Consider the following 18,945-nt stretch of genomic DNA (forward strand, 5'->3'; position numbering starts at 1 on the left):
GCCAAATACTTGGGGCAGTTCCGCTTCCAGTGACCATTCCTTTTGCAGTAGAAGCACTCAATCTCAGGCTTAGGTCCAGACTTGGGCTTCTTCACTTGAGCAGCAACTTGTTTGTCGTTCTTCTTGAAGTTCCCCTTCTTCCCTTTGCCCTTTTTCTTGAAACTGGTGGTCTTATTGACCATCAACACTTGGTGCTCCTTCTTGATTTCTACCTCCGCAGCCTTTAGCATTGCGAAGAGCTCGGGAATCGTCTTATCCATCCCTTGCATATTATAGTTCATCACGAAGCTCTTGTAGCTTGGTGGCAGTGATTGAAGAACTCTATCAATGACACTATCAACTGGAAGATTAACTCCCAGCTGAGTCAAGTGATTGTGGTACACAGACATTCGGAGTATATGCTCACTGACAGAACTACTCTCCTCCATTTTGCAGCTATAGAACTTATTGGAGACTTCATATCACTCAATCCGGGCATTTGCTTGAAATATTAACTTCAACTCCTGTAACATCTTATATGCTCCATGACATTCAAAACGTCGTTGAAGTCCCAGTTCTAAGACGTAAAGCATGGCACACTGAACTATCGAGTAGTCAACAGCTTTGCTCTTCCAGACGTTCATAACAACTGGCGTTGCTCCCGCAGCGGGTTTGTCACCTAGCGGTGCTTCTAGGACGTAATTCTTCTTTGCAGCAATGAGGATAATCCTCAAGTTACGGACCCAGTCCGTGTAATTGCTACCATCATCTTTCAACTTAGCTTTATCTAGGAACGCATTAAAATTCAACGGAACAACAGCACGGGGCATTTATCTACAACAATATAGACATGCAAAATACTATCAGGTACTAAGTTCATGATATATTAATGTTCAATTAATCATATTACTTAAGAACTCCCACTTAGATAGACATCCCTCTAATCATCTAAGTGATCACGTGATCCATATCAACTAAACCATGTCCGATCATCACGTGAGATGGAGTAGTTTTCAATGGTAAACATCACTATGTCGATCATATCTACTATATGATTCACGCTCGACCTTTCGGTCTCAGTGTTCCGAGGCCATATCTGCATATGCTAGGCTCATCAAGTTTAACCCGAGTATTCTGCGTGTGCAAAACTGGCTTGCACCCGTTGTATGTGAACGTAGAGCTTATCACACCTGATCATCACGTGGTGTCTCGGCACGATGAACTGTAGCAACGGTGCATACTCAGGGAGAACACTTATACCTTGAAATTTAGTGAGAGATCATCTTATAATACTACCGTCGTACTAAGAAAAATAAGATGCATAAAGGATAACATCACATGCAATCAATATAAGTGATATGATATGGCCATCATCATCTTGTGCCTTTGATCTCCATCTCCAAAGCACCGTCATGATCACCATCGTCACCGGCTTGACACCTTGATCTCCATCGAAGCATCGTTGTCATCTCGCCAACTATTGCTTCTACGACTATCGCTACCGCTGAGTGATAAAGTGAAGCAATTACATGGCGATTGCATTTCATACAATAAAGCGACAACCATATGGCTCCTGCCAGTTGCTGATAACTGTGTTACAAAACATGATTGCTACCTTTTGAGCACTGCGTTGGTTTTCCCTTGAAGAGGAAATGGTGATGCAGCAAAGTAGCGTAAGTATTTCCCTCGGTTTTTGAGAACCAAGGTATCAATCCAGTAGGAGGCCACGCTCAAGTCCCTTACACCTACACAAACAAATAAGAACCTTGCAACCAACACGATAAAGGGGTTGTCAATCCCTTCACTGCCACTTGCAAAAGTGAGATCTAATAGAGATGATAAGATAATATCTTTGGTATTTTTATGATAAAGATTAAAAGTAAAGATTGCAAAATAAATGGCGCCAGAAATAGCTTGTTGACGGGAGATTAATATGATGGAGAATAGACTCGGGGGCCATAGGTTTCACTAGTGGCTTCTCTCAAGATAGCATAAGTATTACGGTGGGTGAACAAATTACTGTCGAGCAATTGATAGAATTGAGCATAGTTATGAGAATATCTAGGTATGATCATGTATATAGGCATCATGTCCGTGACAAGTAGACCGACTCTTGCCTGCATCTACTACTATTACTCCACACATCGACCGCTATCCAGCATGCATCTAGAGTATTAAGTTCATAAGAACGGAGTAACGCTTTAAGCAAGATGAGATGATGTAGAGGGATAAACTCATGCAATATAATATAAACCCCATCTTTTTATCCTCGATGGCAACAATACAATACGTGTCGTTTCCCCTACTGTCACTGGGATCGAGCACCGCAAGATTGAACGAAAAGCTAAGCACTTCTCCCATTGCAAGAAAGATCAATCTAGTAGGCCAAACCACACTGATAATTCGAAGAGACTTGCAAAGATAACCAATCATACATAAAAGAATTCAGAGAAGATTCAAATATTGTTCATAGATAATCTTGATCATAAACCCACAATTCATCGTCTCTCGACAAACACACCGCAAAAGAAGATTACATCGAATAGATCTCCAAAAGAATCGAGGAGAACTTTGTATTGAGATCCAAAGAGAGAGAAGAAGCCATCTAGCTAATAACTATGGACCCGATGGTCTGAGGTAAACTAGTCACACATCATCGGACATGCTATGGTGTTGATGTAGAAGCCCTCCCTGATCAATGCCCCCTCCGGCAGAGCGCCGGAAAAGGCCCCAAGATGGGATCTCATGGGTACAGAAGGTTGCGGCGGTGGAATTAGATTTTCGTGGTGCTCCTCGATGGTTTCGGGGTACGTAGGTATATATAGGAGGAAGAAGTAGGTCGGTGGAGCCACGAGGGGCCCACGAGGGTGGAGGGCGCGCCCAGCGGGGCAGGCGCGCCTCCCTGCCTCGTGGCCTCCTCGTTGATTTCTTGACGTCCACTCCAAGTCCTCTGGATCACGTTTGTTCCAAAAATCACGCTCCCGAAGGTTTCATTCCGTTTGGACTCCGTTTGATATTCTTTTTCTGGGAAACACTGAAATAGGAAAAAAAAACAGCAATTTGGGTTGGGCCTCCGGTTAATAGGTTAGTCCCAAAAATAATATAATAGTGTATAATAAAGCCCATTGAACATCCAAAACAGATAATATAATAGCATGGAACAATCAAAAATTATAGATACGTTCGAGACGTATCAATGATCAAATCATGCAACAATTTATATAATCACGTCTTGACCATATCACATCACAACATGCCCTGCAAAAACAAGTTAGACGTCCTCTACTTTGTTGTTGCAAGTTTTACGTGGCTGCTACGGGCTTTGCAAGAACTGTTCTTACCTACGCATCAAAACCACAATGATTTTTGATCAAGTTTGCTGTTTTAACCTTCAACAAGGACCTAGCGTAGTCACACTTGATTCAACTAAAGTGGAGAAATATACACCCACTAGCCACCTGTGTGCGAAGCACGTCGGTAGAACCAGTCTCGCGTAAGTGTACTCGTAATGTCGGTCTGAACGCTTCATCCAACAATACCGCCGAATCAAAGTATGACATGCTGGTAAGCAGTATGACTATTATCGCCCACAACTCTTTGTGTTCTACTTGTGCATATAACATCTACGCATAGACCTGGCTCGGATGCCACTGTTGAGGAACACAATATTTCAAAAAAATTCTTACGATCACGCAACATCTATCTAGGAGATGCATAGCAACGAGAGGGGAGAGTGTGTCTACATACCCTCGTAGACCAAAAGCGGAAGCGTTTAGTAACGCAGTTGATGTAGTCGAACGTCTTCGCGATCCAACCGATCCAAGTACCGAACGCACGGCACCTCCGCGATCTGCACACGTTCAGCTCGGTGACGTCCTTTTATTTAGTACAACTTCAGTATAAATTTTGAGGCAAATGGGGTACACAATAATACCAATTAAACTATAATTTTTTTTGTAGCAAATGTGTCTTCAATGATTTGGTTACATTGCAGAACAAGAAGAATCATAATAACATACCAAAAGCGAGAAATGATTGTGTCTTCCTTTTCTTTCATGAAAAAAGTGTGCTCACAATTAACCAAGCAATCATTTAAATATTATTCCCCATTTTGTCTCTTAACTTATTCTTCACATAAGGAACCAAAATAATGATCTATTCTCGACTGGTAGTTTGGAGAAATCAAGATTAATAAAAATGGATAGAACACTAACCAACCACTCTGATGGGATGAGTAAGATTAGGTTTAGAAGAGTACTGTGGGGGGGCACTGCTGACATGTGGCATGAATTAAAAGACTTGTGGAAGGATGTGGTCTTGACAAACCAAGAGGATAGGTGTAGCTGGCTCCTGAATAAAACTGGTAGAGTCACTATCAGATCTTTATATCTAAGTTTGAAATTGAGTCAGGGACCTTGCCTCACAGAAAGCTATGGTATGCAAAAATCCCTCTGAAAATTGAAGTTTTCCTTTGGCTTGTCTTCAAGAATAGTGTATTAACCAGAGATAATTTAGCAAAGAGGAATTGGAAAGGTAAAGATGTTAGCTGCAGTTTTTGTGATCATAATGAAACTATAGACCACCTTTTTTGTACCTGTGTGGTTGCCAAGTTCGTTTGGGGAGTGGTTGGAAGTGTAACTGGGTTGGCTAATATTCCTTGCAAGATTGAAGAGTTTAATGGATGGATAGAGAGTTTTCCTAATAAAAATCAGAGACAGGTGTTAGCAGTGGGCGTTGCGGCGTTGTTTTGATCTTTGTGGAAAGCCAGAAACTCGGCCACTTTCCATCATGTCTACCAGCATGATCCTAGTGTTTTGTTCTTCCAAATATCTTACTAGATATCGTATTGGGCTGGTCTACAAAGAAACGGAAAACAACATATGCTTCGTGCTGTGGCATCATTGCTAGTTGATGTGGCGAATGGTTTCTTCAACAAAAGAAGCGGGTGGGCAACAATGACAAGAAGAATTGGAGTAGGGTAATCGTGCTTGTGGGCATGTTTTTTCCTTTTAGTAATGAAATGAAGTGATGGTCTCTGCTCTGCGAGTTCTGAAGAATGTTTTTTGTGCACAGGAGTGAACCCTGCGCCGTCACACTGTTGCTTTTCTTTACATGTTGCTTAGCTGAGCATACTTTCATTCTCCTGGGTGCCATGGTAGGGTGCCTGGGCCTGAAGACTTGTATTTAACCTGTTTATCGGTCTTTTCATCTAATGAAATGAAATTGGGGGTGCGCCCCTCAATTCAAAAAAAAATATTGTAGATCTGAGGAAATATTTGTAACTTGGGAAGCAGACACTATTTTCTTTGGAAGCACCATTGATGGAAGCAAATATATTTCTTTTCTACGTTGTAAATTTTTTTTATTCATATTTTGGAAGCAATCTCGTTGGACAAGGGAAACAAAATATTGTAGGAAGCAAATTCAAACTGGATTGGATTCACCACAGTTGGAAACATTTTTTCTCGTATGGAAGCAAACTGCATGGCCCCTAATTACACGCAGCGCTAGCAGTAAGAATAGACGAGATTATTGGAAGCAATTATCAGGGATTGTTTCCTAAAAACGGTGCTTCCATTGCTAAAAATATGGTTCCAACCATGGAAGCAAGAATATTTTTTGTTTTTGTGGAAGCAGTATTGTGATGCTTTTGAAACAATATATAATTAGACACAATCTTGTTGTGTTCACCAATTGATGGAAACATAAATTACTGCATGTAAGATGGAAAAAAAATTCCACATTGAAGCAGTTCCTTCGGAAGCAAAACTGAATAAAATTGGAAACAATTTTTTTTGTAAGGCCGCAAATTATATGGCATACAATGCCTATTTTCTACAATTATTACTCTCCTTACCGTCCGAAATTTGTTGCCTAAATATATGGAGAACATTGAATTAGTTTCCTAAATAACGGAAGAAATTATTAGCTAATCCCACGTAATCAGCTCCAGCAGGTTTTAATTTTAGAAACTGCGCGTGCGCAGGGGCCAAGCTCATCTAGCGGCTATACACACTTCTATTATAAATGGGGATGAAGGGAACCCATCTTGAATACTAAACGAAACGTAGATCTGCAAGACTTGTATTTGTAACCAGAGAGCTAGCGTGTGTCTCTTCTTCTGTTTCGCTAGATAGCTAAGATGGGGAGTTCCAATCGCCACTGCTCCATTTCCCTTGCAGTCATCTTCGTCTTTGCCGTCCTGCTGCTCAATGCCGATATAGGGTCGTGCGGCTGCTTCAAGCGCATCTTCTCCTTCGGCGACTCCATCACCGACACCGGCAACTTCGCATATATCAGCCGCAACAGTCCACCAGGTCCGCCCTCGGTGCCCCCTTATGGAGAGACCTACTTCCACCGCCCCACGGGTCGTGCCTCCGATGGGCGTCTCATCATCGACTTCTACGGTGAGTACGCACATGCATGCATGTGTGTTCCAACAGTTCGAATTTCGTGTGCATGCTCAATTTGGTGCCTGATGTTGTGTCAGCACAAGCGTTGGGCCTGCCGTTGCTGCCGCCGAGCATTCCCAAGGAGAAGACGGGGAAGTTCCCGACCGGTGCCAACTTTGCCGTGTTTGGCTCTATTGCGCTCAACCCCAAGTTCTTCAAGTCAAGGTATAACTTCAATCTGTCGCGCGGGTGCCTCGACGATCAGCTCGCTTCTTTCAAGAGAGTGCTCGCGCGGATTGCTCCGGGAGATGGTACGTAACGCATGCAAAAACATACGTTACAGTCAGCTTATCATATTCTAATTAGGCCACATGTCTGCATGCACATTGCGTTCTTGGTCAACTTATTCTTTTTTTTTTGTCTGTGATCAGCTGCCACCAAGAGTCTTCTGAGCCAATCCCTGGTTGTCTTTGGCGAGATCGGCGGCAACGACTACAACTTCTGGTTCTTTGATCGTAGGCGCAGCCGGGACACGGCCCAGGAGTACATACCGGACGTGGTTGCCCGCATAGGCGCCGGCGTCCAAGAGGTGATCAAGCTCGGTGCCAAGACTGTCCTTGTCCCAGGGAACTTCCCCATTGGGTGCGTGCCGGTTTACCTCAGAGATTACAAGAGCAACACGTCCACGGACTATGACCAGTTCGGCTGCCTCAGGTGGTTCAACACATTCTCCCAGATGCACAACCGGCTACTGAAACAAGAGATCAGCATGCTCAAGTCGCAGAACCCCGGCGTGAAGATCATCTACGGCGACTACTATGGTGCCTTCATGGAGTTTGTCAAGAATCCTCTCAGGAATGGCATTGACAAGCCTCTGGTGGCATGTTGTGGTGGCAATGGCCCCTATGGCACAGGCCATGAGTGCAACCGGAAGGCGAAGGTTTGCCCCAACCCATCTAGGTTCGCCAACTGGGACCAAATCCACATGACAGAGAAGGCATACAATGTCATCGCTAATGGGGTGCTCAACGGCCGGTACGCCGACACCCCGTTGCTCCACACTTGCTAGGAGAATCCAGTTCCTTCATTTTCAGATTTGAATAATTATTGGGCGGCTAATGAATACTCCCTTTGTAACAAAAATATAAGACGGTTTTTTGGTGACTTCTTATGTTTTAGTAGAGGTTGTTACTTTGTATCATATGCGTATCGAAAAGTGCAACAGTGGGAAAAATAAAAATAAATTAAGACATGCATTATTGGCTAGTCTTGTTTTAGATATGGTCAGCGACAGCGGTAGGGATTAGACTACTGATCCCTGCCTCCCATCAGACTAGTGAAACATTGTAGGATTAGAAGCATCATAGCCGTCCAATCTACTAGTATGGCCCACACATGGACTGTTGGTTTGGAACGTTAATTGATTCCTCCTATAATTGCTTCCGCTGAACATGTCCCCTACCATCGTCCCACACCTATTAATTAGGAAATAATCCCTTTGCATCCTAATTCCCGCACCTGTTAATTAGGAAACAATCCCTTTGCTTCCTAATTCCCGCACATGTTAATTAGGAACAATCCCTTTGCTTCCTAGCTTGAACGTGAGGAGCATGGTAGACTGATACTAGTACTTTGCCATTAGCTAAAAATTGCTTCCCAGAAATCATGCCAAATATCTTTTGTTATCCTATTTTTCTGGTAAGTTATGATTTTCTTCTAACAAACAAATATAAGAAAATAATTATTATTGAAGATGCATTTTTGTGCTAAGGTGGCATGGAAGCATTATTCTTTGTCAATAAAAGCATCCTTTTATGTTGCAGTCGGAACATATTTTTCGGTCGTCGTATGGATAGAGTTTTTTTCTATATTGACTGAAGCATTGTTTCTCGCTTTGAAAATTTATTTTGGTGTAGCAAAAACAATATTCACGTTTGATGTACGCATTTACATTTTGTAGAATAAATTGTGCAGAGGCAAACGAAAACATACAGGGACACCGATTTATTTGATAAGAACAGTATACAACTTTATTTTTTACAAAACTACAATAATTCACTTCTACATAGCCAGTATCACTTCGCGTTGAACTAGCCGATCATGGGTGAGCTCCATGCGTGATGCGAGTTCTTCATTATCAACAAGGTAACCACCACATACAACGGTGCCTAGTGTCTGCATCTCACTCAACATTGTGGCCAATGTGCTTGAAATGAAGAAGCACAGCTGAACCGAGCACAACAAAGTGTCTGTACAACAGAAAAATCAGTGAAAAATAATGAAGCTCACATTAGTAGTGATTGAAACAAAAAATTATTACCAGAAACAAAATGCTTATCAGTAAAAGAAGCAAACACTAGCCATGGTTCAAGGACATAATACAATTGGTTGAATCAAAATGTCTTTACAATAAAAGAAGCACACACGAGCAATGGTTGAAGCAAAAGTTTACTACCATGGAAGCATATACAAAACCCTAAACCAGTGAAAAACAATGAAGCACACATCAATAGTGGTTCAAACAAAAAAGGTGCAGTGGAAGAACAAAAATGTATGCACAATAACTTTAGTCAAAGAAGCAGCACCATTCATGGTTGAAGCACACACTAATATTGACGGCGGCATGAACAAGTATTGGTCGAAGCAGAATTTATGTGCTGCAAGCGGTGCTGCAGCGCCATCTGGCCAGCATTCCTTCGATGCTGCGAGCAGCTGTTAGGTGTGCCGCAAGTGGCGGCGTTGTGAGGGTGGCGACGCCGACGACGTGGTGCTCCGACCGGCGGGGGTCTACAAGGGTGGCAACACTTGTGCTGTTGTGAGAGCAGCCACCAATGCTTCAAGTGGTGGCTCCGAGGGTGGCAACTATGATTGAAGTACGATCGCCGGGTGTCCGTGGGATGCACTGCTCTTGTGCAAGATGTCCAATTCTGTAATGTTGATTTGGCCATTCTGTATTGTTCATTTATGCTGCAGTTTAATTCAGTTCCATTTTGCCACTTTCATCTTACAGTGATGTTCAATTTCATGACCAGAGTATCCAAAATTCAGCTCATTCAGTTATAGCATCCATGAAGATTAAACAAAGACATAAAGACATGAAGATTAAACACATCATGGCAAATTTTATGGAAGCAAGGCATTAGAAGTAAGAAGCTAATTTGTTAAACACAACATGGCAAATTGTAGGAAGCAAGGAAACATGGCAACTCAACATTACCCGCCTAGGTTGGAAGCATACAATAGAAGTCCAATAATGAAATAAGCAAAACATGTGGCTACCATCAGGAAGCCTGTCTTGTGTCATCATCATATGAATTTAACGGATTTTTTGTTGACCCATTGGAATGATTATCTACCGAAGAAAGCAATAGTATTGCAGCGTAGAAGCACCAAAAATGGTACTGGATACATAAGTAGTGTTACTTGGAAGTATGGGAATTGGAAAATGGAACAAAAAATACTATTGGCGCCAATAGGGGTATGGAAGCAAGGCATCAGAATTAACAAGCTTATCCTATGTACCCATGAATAGTTTACTAAACACAGTATCACAATTCGTAGGAAGCATGAAAATATGACAGCTCAACAATATTCGTCTTGGTCGGAAGCAGAGAAATTGATAATAAAACAAATAAGGTTGCTGCCAATATGAGGATACATGCTTTGCGTCCCCTACATACAGATTTAATAAAACATGTTGACCAATGGAAGTGTAACTTTCTTACCCAAAGAAGCATGAAAACGTACGCTCGGAACATATGTATTGTTACTTGGAAGCATTGAAAATTGAAAAAAGAAGAAGACCCAAATACTAATATTGCTCCCAACCAAGGAGACATATTTATGCGCTTCACCTGCCCAATTCATAAAAAACTTGTGAATCATTTAGTGATCAAGTGATCAAATACATACCGGTTGACCAAATTCACACCCACAAACATGGCATAACCAAGGTACTGGCATCCACTCTAGATATCAAACAAAAATCAGAAAACAATTATTTTAGGAATCAACTAGCTCTGCATGATAAAAAATTGCCAAGAGGAGAGGACTCAAACCCGGTCCTGAGGATGTGGGCGATACTCCATTCGTGCTTGCTTCGTTCCTGAAGCGGGAGCTACTCGGACCAGGTGGACCGGAGTCCAGAATGGTGGAGGAGGGCTGATCCCGGTGGAGATAAGCGCGACAGTGAGTTACGTTCTGAGCTCGTCGGTGACCACGTGGGCGGAGCTGGCCGGCCGGGTGGGTCACCGAGCGGCTGGACGAAGAGGAGAGAAGGAGACTCCTGCGTGCGCGGCAAGGGAGAAGGGGATCTGGGCAAGGCAAGTTGGGGACGATGCGTGCGAGGGGAGGGAGAGCCCGGCAAGCTGTGTGCAATCAGGGACGATTGCAACCAGGGGGGATTAAGGGCATGTACAATGGTTCTATCTTAGGCATGCCACGATAGGATAAATAATGAGGTGGAGGAGAGAGAAATCATAAGAAAAGGCTTCTCTTCTCTTATTTAAGAGAAGAGAAGAGATGATCTATTAGCACAATATGTCTCACCACGTTTTTAGGAATAGCTATTTATTGAAGAAGTTTAGTTAAGGTTACTAGCAACGAGCATGACTGAAAGCGACCTAGCTAGATGTCTAACTTACGGCGATGGCTGGGCTGCACTTGCGTATATAATATAAAATAGCACATATGCCCATGCATTGCAACGGGAGAGATAATATGCCCGTGCATTGTAACGGGAGAGATAATTAACGTGTTCACTGAAAATCCATCGGCACGTCCTGATAACAACCGAATTGTGCACGGCAGAAAGGCACATACTGAGTTCTAGCAAAAATTCATATGAGTAGTACAACCGACAATAATTTTGGTACGGTTTTTTACGGCGATTTTGATCTTAAGGTGCATAATTTTTCAAGTTTTCATATCAAGGCATTATTTGTAAGTTGAAGCAATGTTTGGAATTTGCACTAAATCATGAGAAAACTCAATAAAAAGATTCTCTCTATATTTTTTTGAATCTCCCCTTTTTTATCCTCACTGGGAGAGCAGCGATAGCGCGGAGGAGCTCGCGTGCTCCCGTTTTGTGGACCAATGCTATGGCTCGCAGGTGCCGTGAGCATTAATTGATCGAGGGAATACAGTTGTTGTCGAAACGAAAACCTATACATTACAAATACTGGGACCGTACCGTATACCGGCGCGAGGGCGTCGTGTGTTGGCGTTACCGCGGCTGGCATCCTGTTCCGTGGGAACAGGATGGTGAGGCCTGCCGACGACTGGTGGGAAACATCATCGTGGAATGGGGCGAGGGAAAAAAAATGTGACGGAAAAATTAAAACCAGATCCCGGCCGACGTGTTGGTTTTGCGCTTGTCGGAGAAGCTAATCCTTCTGGATCCAGCCGGCAGGTATTCTTTTCTCAACCAGGTTTCGATTCCGCTGGTGATGAGCCATTTGGTAGAACTAGCTGACTAGATGGGGGTGTGCCGTCAGGTTCCACTGCCAGCGATTGGGGGCTAAGAGAGTACGGCGCCGCCGTTTGGGAGCAGTGAGAGCACGCCGCCGGCCCAGCCCCTGGCAGATCTATTGGACGCAGCGGCCGAGCCCGGCATCGGTGAAGTGGGGAAGGAGGCACTGGTACTGCGACTGTACAGGAACGATGCTTGCCCCTCGATCAGCTTGTCGGCCGCGGATTCGGAGAAGTCAACAGGCAGGGACGACCCTCAGGCACAGCCTGGACAAAGAGGTAGTAATACGGTCGTGTAAGTTCGAACTATTTGGATGCCGTGCTCGCAGTAATTGCAGCTTTGCCTATGAATACTTACTACAAACTGAATTGTGTAGACGCTAACTGGAGTTGTCATCCTCGTGCAGTCGTGCTATGCGTTTGTCAGAAATAATGAACTGCATCTATTATGTGCAGGGTTCGTATTGCCGAGCACCTACAGAACTCATTAATAAAGTAAAAAAAAGACAAAACGCATTTTCTTTCTGTTTCCGAGAGGCATGGCGTGCCTCTCATGAAAGCAAAATCATGCCTCTCACGGATGAAAAACCGTGCCTCACGAAAAAAAAGAGAAAACACGTTTTTTTTCGTTTCCGAAAGGCAACCGTGCCTCTCGCGGAAGCAAAAAGAAAAAAAAGGTGTTTTCACGGAATATTTTTTTTGTCGAAAAACTAAGAAAGACCGGTGAAAAACAAAAAAAGCTAAAAAATCCAAAAAAAATCTAAAAAGCCAAAAACGCGTGCGAAAAATAAAAACAAATAAAATCCGGAGGGAGCATCCAGGGCGCGATACGTGGTGGTGGCTGAGATCGCGCCAAGTGGCGCGCTCTCAGCCCGTCGCAAGTGATCGTCGTCAGGCTACCGAAGATGCGTTCGTCAACTAGTTGCTCTCCGGATACGGGGATCCACTTGTAGATGCTCCAAATCTCTTTCATAAACTAGGTTATGAATTGTCCGCGAATGCTGCCTCGTGCATTTGACCTGTCACCCATGCGTCGTGTTTAGCAAGTTGGTGTGGTTAGAGGATTACCAAGTTGACTACCATTTCACGCGTGAGATCGAGCAGAGTGTGACGTGTTTTAACGAACAGAATGTAAATGACAGGTGACTCTATTTTGTAATCCTCCTGCATGCGTGTCAGCATGGCCGGCAAGTGTGGACGCAAAGCCAGATGAGCCCACCCGACACCGCCTCGGTCGTGAGTCGTGACACACTGTTAAGTACTCCCTCCGTCCGGAAATACTTGTCCTAACCATTTCAAGGACAAGTATTTCCGGACGGAGGGAGTACGACGTAGGCGGTGAAAATGTTCAGATGGCACATCTCGGTCGAGGATATAATTGTGCTACGCACATCAGCGTCCGTCAGTGATTCTCCAGATTTTTCCCTTCGGAGTAGTCAATTCTTTGCTGTAGAGAAGATGGTACTCCTAGGAGTAGAGTCAGTTCTTTGTTGTAGAAGCTAATCTTGTCTACTCCCGAGAAGATGGTAGAAGCTGATGTACTGTAATCAGCTTTAAGTGATGGTAGAAGCTGATATAGTCAATTCTTTGAAGTAAATTACAGCATGGTGTTGTTCAATATGAATTGGATTTGCTGTAAATTTATAGGTTGACTAAGGTGTTGTTGAGATGACTACGCTGCTGTCAATTCAGATAAACCTGAATTGACTTTGTCAGTGCTGTATTTGTCCCCTCGGATTATTGTAAATTCTATGTAGTCAAGCTTGCAATTTGGATTTGCTGTAGTCAACCTATTACATTTGTTAGTTTTAAAAATTCAGTTTATTCAGTTACTGAAAATTCAGTTAGGCACACAAATTTCAGAACTTTTGTGTGCCCTACATACTCCATGATCAGCAGCAGTTTCAGCCATGTCAAAACTGTCAATTTACTGTCAAATCAGTTAAAAACCAAGATGTTAACATGCTTTGTTACTGAATTACAGAGATTTTCAGAACCTGAACATTTTCAGAAACTGAACATTTTTAGAAACTCAACATTTTCAGTTAGTGGCTCAAAGATGTTCCACTAGGGAGTAAACAAATACCCCTATTAATTCCACTAGAGGAGTAGACATTTAACATAAGGTAGTCCCATTTTAATTTAACTGTAGTATATTTTTAACATTAGAGTAACTTTTCATTTCTGAAACTTTCAGCCTCAAAATGGCACAGTACTGTGCAAGAGTAATCTCTCATGTGACAGTAGTCATGATTAATTATCTTGAGCTTTTTCCATTTAATTTTTGAATAGCAGCACGTTTAAATTTGTTTTTTTTTAACTTGTTTGATGCATCCATGGCCGCATCCATGGCCGCATCCATAGCAGCGAGTACTGCTTGTTGAGATACTACTGCAGATATTGTTTGGCTGGTGATATTGCTTACTGCAGCTAGAGTAGAAGAAGGAATAGGAGTAGCTGCAACTACAGTAGGAGTAGGAGTACCCCATATTGTCCTTCACTGTGAGATCTTGTGTAAATCAAAACAAAATTGCGTGTCCATATTTAACAGCAAGCTCATCATGCCAACTGACATGCACTTCATTTTTGTTACATACACTCTGCACTTCTTACATGCACTTTGAATTTTCTCCAACATTAGTAACATTACTCCAAGATAACTGAATTCTCTGTTACATACACTAAGCACTTCTTCATTAACTGAATTTTTTTCAGGTTTTGTACAAGAGCATGTTGAAAACATGTAGTTATTGACAAATCATCACACAAGTTCCAGGAGATGGAATCCTGAGCACCAGGCATCAGGTTGACATTATGCAGCAAGACCCAAGGATCAACAATCCTGAGCATCATGGCACTGAAAAGAAAACTTAGCTAGACAGTGGGCTAGCCCCAGCTTGTTGGCCTTGTGGCAGCAATGATGAAATCTTGACCATTCATCACCATGCTTATTAGAAGAAAGCAAGGAGAAAATAAAGAAAAAGGGGCCAACAAGGTTCGAACTGATGACCTACTGATCCCCACACAAATTGCAAATTCTGAAACTATCATACACATGACAACTGAAATGCCATTACGAGTTGCCAGCATAATTGTTGATTGACTGGAATCAATTTGTCAATTTGTCAGTAGCTAATTCTGAAACTGTCACGATCCTTGTTTCCAAAAATACTGGAATCAATTTGTCAGTAGCTATTTCCTCCCTTGATTACTTCAAAAACAGTAGCAATTTCCTCCTTGATTGACTGAATATTGGGCAGGTAATATTGATCTGAGCAGGAATTGATTTATTTTTCTCGAAATTGATTGATTCTTCCTGTGATTGACCTAGGCAGGTAATATTAGGCAGGAGTTAATTAATTGTTATCGAAATTGATTGTTTCCTCCCGTGATTGATCTAGGCAGGTATTATTAGGCATGATTTAATTATTTTTTATCGAAATTGATTGTTTCCTCTCTTAGGCTGCTCATAGTAGGGAGTAACTTAGACTAGTAACATGCATATGTTACTAGTCTATGTTACTACCTCTATAGTGCATAGTATCATAGATTAGTATCATAGGTGGTCTCATTTATTGCCATGCATGATACATAGTAGCATCATATTTAGTATGTTACGGTATCTACCTATGTTACTATAACCATCTCTCTCTCTTCTTTAATTGCCTGCCACATAAGCATGTTTGCGAGTCCCAAGTGCATGATACTACTTATGTTACCCCCACTATGGTCAGCCTTAATTGACCGAACTGCTGCATAAGGCAGGATTTGATTGATTGGGCAGGAGATTACCCAACTCCCACGGCGGAGCAGGGAAGGAGCAGCGGCAGGGAAGGAACAACGCCAGGGAAGGAGCAGCAGTGGCGGCGGACCTCGATCAGGCGCGCGGTTGTCTCCAGGCGGGGAAGGAGTAGCGGCAGCGGGGAACTTGCCCAACTCCCCCACCGGAGTGGGTGGCCGCGGCGGGCGCGGGGAAGTGGCGGGGGACGCGAGCAGGGCTACTTGGAGGAGGCGCCCATCTGCCGTGGAGCCGCTATCCGTCGAGGTGGTCGCCGCGGAGCAGCTGGTGGGCGGCGGCGCAGCACACTTTCGTGCAGGCGGCCAGGTTGGCAGGGACGGCGCAGCTGGGCAGCGGCCGCGCAGGTGGGCGGCGACGCCGGCTGGGCCCTACTGCCGGCTGCCGGCGGTGGCTGGGCGCGCGGGCGACGGTGGAAGGAAGAAGCAGAGACGGGTTTGATTAGCAAGAGATTTAAAAAGGCGAGGTTTTTTTGGCAAAACTGTAATTGCACTATGCCAGCGACAAGAAATACGGGACGGAGGGAGTACATGCAACAATACCTGACACGGCTCTTATCCCGATGAAAATGAGTGCGCAGCGATTCCGTGAGCATGCGAGCTCGTCCGCTCCTATGCATTTTCTGTTGGATTATGGATGGGCTTAGGCCCATATAAGACACTAATCCCTGGTTAATCTTGAGGCCCATGGATGAGATGGCAGGTGGTGGGAAGTTTAGTCCCACCTTGCTAGTTGAGGAGAGTTGAGACCCCTTTATAAGGGTTGCTCTACCACTTGCCATTGGGAGCTTGAGAAGAGGAGTGGTACAAGCGCGCTCCTCCTCCTCCGCCGCCTCGCCTCGCCGCTCATGAATGAATTAATTAATCAGGGATTAATTAATGAGTCGATGTGCGACCCTTGCCGGGAATTGCGTTGCCGGGATTCATCGACTCCCTTGCCGGGAGTGGGTCGACTCGGTCGTGGGCCTCCGCAAGGCCCACGACTTTCTCCCTTCGCGTGACCTAGCCGTCATCTACTGTTCCTCACTCTTTGCTGTCTTCGGCGACCCCATCCCGACGACCGCGTGCACGGCTGGTCGGGAGAGCAGGTGCCTCTGGAACCCTGTCGTTCGAGATCCTGCCCGGGAGAACGGCAATAAGGTTTTTGGGGAGCGTCTCAACGCGACTGCTCCCGATCCGTCCCCAACTTCGTTCGCCTCTGCTTCCACTACTTCATCTGCATACTCGTACTTATGCTAGCCGTATATGTGCTGCTCATAGATGGTTCGATTCTATGTTCTGTACGTGCTAGTATACTTAGGTATCGCTATGAGATGCATATCTTTTATGCCATGCTTACTGTATACTCGTGGATTAGTCTAATCGGAAAGGTGCTAATATTTTCAACATTTTCGCCGATCACTCATCGGCCTGTTATTCTCTTCTTTCTTTATTACTTCTATATGCCCTTTGAAACCGATCATTAATGCTCCCTCCAATCCATATAGCCCCTCCTAACATACTTCATATAAACGTTATATTGTGTATTAGCATTTTCCAAAATACACCGTTGCAATTAATTGGGTTAAGCGAGGTTATGTCCTAAACAGAATCTCAAAGTGTTTAGCAGGAACAAATAATAGCACGGTTTGGAAACTACACATTTTTCTGATCAAATTACATATACAAATTATTTTAATCCGAGTTATGGTTGTAAACTTCACTAGCATGTTTATTCTATTCTTTGTAAATAATAAAAGGCAAGGACTTAAATAAACTGAAAACAGAGCGAACTGTCCTTCTCTGAACATGGATCAAACGTGAACCTCGTTATAATGCATCCGTTCTCTGACACAAGTGCAACCGAGCCATTGCCGTCTCTGCTAGATACTCCTATATTGTTAGGCTTGAAGTTTACTGCCTGCTCACGTTGTCAACCTTGTACAAGCTCTTGATTTATTCACAAACTTTGAAGGCTCTTATTTAAGTGACACCTAACTATCTAGCAGGTGCACAATTGTGGTATCAAACCATGTGAGAAAGCAAAACAAGAGTCACTGGATGAACAAATAAAACATCTCTAATCAAACTCTCCTAAACCACATAATTCTCTGACACACAAAGATAGTCAAAGAGAGATGAAGCACAAAAGATGAAGTTCAGGAAACGGACGAGCTTGATAACCGCTAATTATTTAACAAGAAAAAATCCCAGATCACATATATTGATATACACTAGTAAGTTGCCCTTGCAACGAAACATATTTTTTTTAATGTTCAAAGTGGTAATGAAGGCAAAGATCAGGCATAAAAAATAATTAAGAATGATGAATTTTTTTTTGGAAGAGTGAAAATTAAAATTCCCTTCATACACAAGATCACATAAATTAAAATGAAGACATAATTCTTCTACAGATTTTGTCAGTGTCTTCTTTCATGCTGTATAACACAACTACTGTGAGCACATCTTTGTACACAATATACTTGGTAATTTCCGACGGAAAAAGGTGTTAGATCGACTAAGAGATTTACTGTGTGATGAACACTCCATACACTACATCTATCAACGGATAGTGAAATAATTGAATTATGTGTTTTTTGAAGTTTAAGAAATCCATCATTTACTGGAGACAATGCTTAGAAAACGTTGAGATCATGCAACATCGATACTTATGGAGATTAGCTCCGTACATAATTGTAGATTTAACACATAAAAGAATAGGAATGTCCAAAAGGTGTAAATTTCAAGACTCTTGCAGGACCGATCGAAATAAACTGGGCGCAAATTTGGAGCATGAAATTTGCCATGGTTGTAATGTACATATATTGGACTAATAACCCGATACTACAAAAAGGAATGTGAATGAACTACAAAATACTCTTTTCTGGTGTCCCGGCCTTTTTAAATAAGTAAAAAAAAAACACTTCTGCATCGGTACACCCCCTTAAACACATCACGGGCTGAGATTCCCCCATACCCCTTCGCTGTCAGGGGCACGATCGTCTTATATATAAAAAATTACCCCCGCGCGCCTGTGTATACGCGGCTGCGGGACGAGCCGAGCCGAGCAGTTAGCATCCATGGGCCCAGTATGTCAGATGCAGGGCGTGTTTTTTTTAAAGTCGGCATTGACCGGTGGGGGCGTACGTGTGGACGTGGCGCGGACGGCCGTATCGTCATGCAATTAACTGCTTTGCAGTAATGGCGGCGTGCATGCAGGCGCCGACTGCTCGCGGCTGATCTGCTGCCGCCCGCCTGCTACCCTCGTAGTCCGCGCCATCCACTGCCGCGCGTGCGGCGACCGGGCGCCTGCCGCCAGCCTTCCGCCTTG

The 18,945-nt window shown here is 43.5% G+C and overlaps 1 protein-coding gene across 1 annotated transcript; it reads left to right on the plus strand.

Annotated features, from left to right (window-relative positions):
- Positions 1 to 6,121: 6,121 nt before the first annotated feature.
- LOC123164274 (GDSL esterase/lipase At1g28600-like) lies at positions 6,122 to 7,440 on the plus strand. The gene is made up of 3 exons (XM_044581692.1): positions 6,122 to 6,386; positions 6,470 to 6,682; positions 6,803 to 7,440. The coding sequence occupies exons 1-3, from the start codon at positions 6,122 to 6,124 to the stop codon at positions 7,438 to 7,440; spliced, it is 1,116 nt and encodes a 371-aa protein (XP_044437627.1).
- Positions 7,441 to 18,945: the final 11,505 nt, after the last annotated feature.

The sequence above is a fragment of the Triticum aestivum genome, chromosome 7D, assembly GCF_018294505.1.
Source record: "Triticum aestivum cultivar Chinese Spring chromosome 7D, IWGSC CS RefSeq v2.1, whole genome shotgun sequence".
In the NCBI taxonomy this organism is placed as follows: Eukaryota; Viridiplantae; Streptophyta; class Magnoliopsida; order Poales; family Poaceae; genus Triticum; species Triticum aestivum.

Bases quoted from the DNA above. Each gene is read 5' to 3' on its own strand.
- LOC123164274 (XM_044581692.1), top strand. From the start codon at position 6,122: ATGGGGAGTTCCAATCGCCACTGCTCCATTTCCCTTGCAGTCATCTTC. The intron at 6,387-6,469 runs GTGAGTACGCAC...ATGTTGTGTCAG, and splicing joins TCTCATCATCGACTTCTACG to CACAAGCGTTGGGCCTGCCG. The intron at 6,683-6,802 runs GTACGTAACGCA...GTCTGTGATCAG, and splicing joins GCGGATTGCTCCGGGAGATG to CTGCCACCAAGAGTCTTCTG.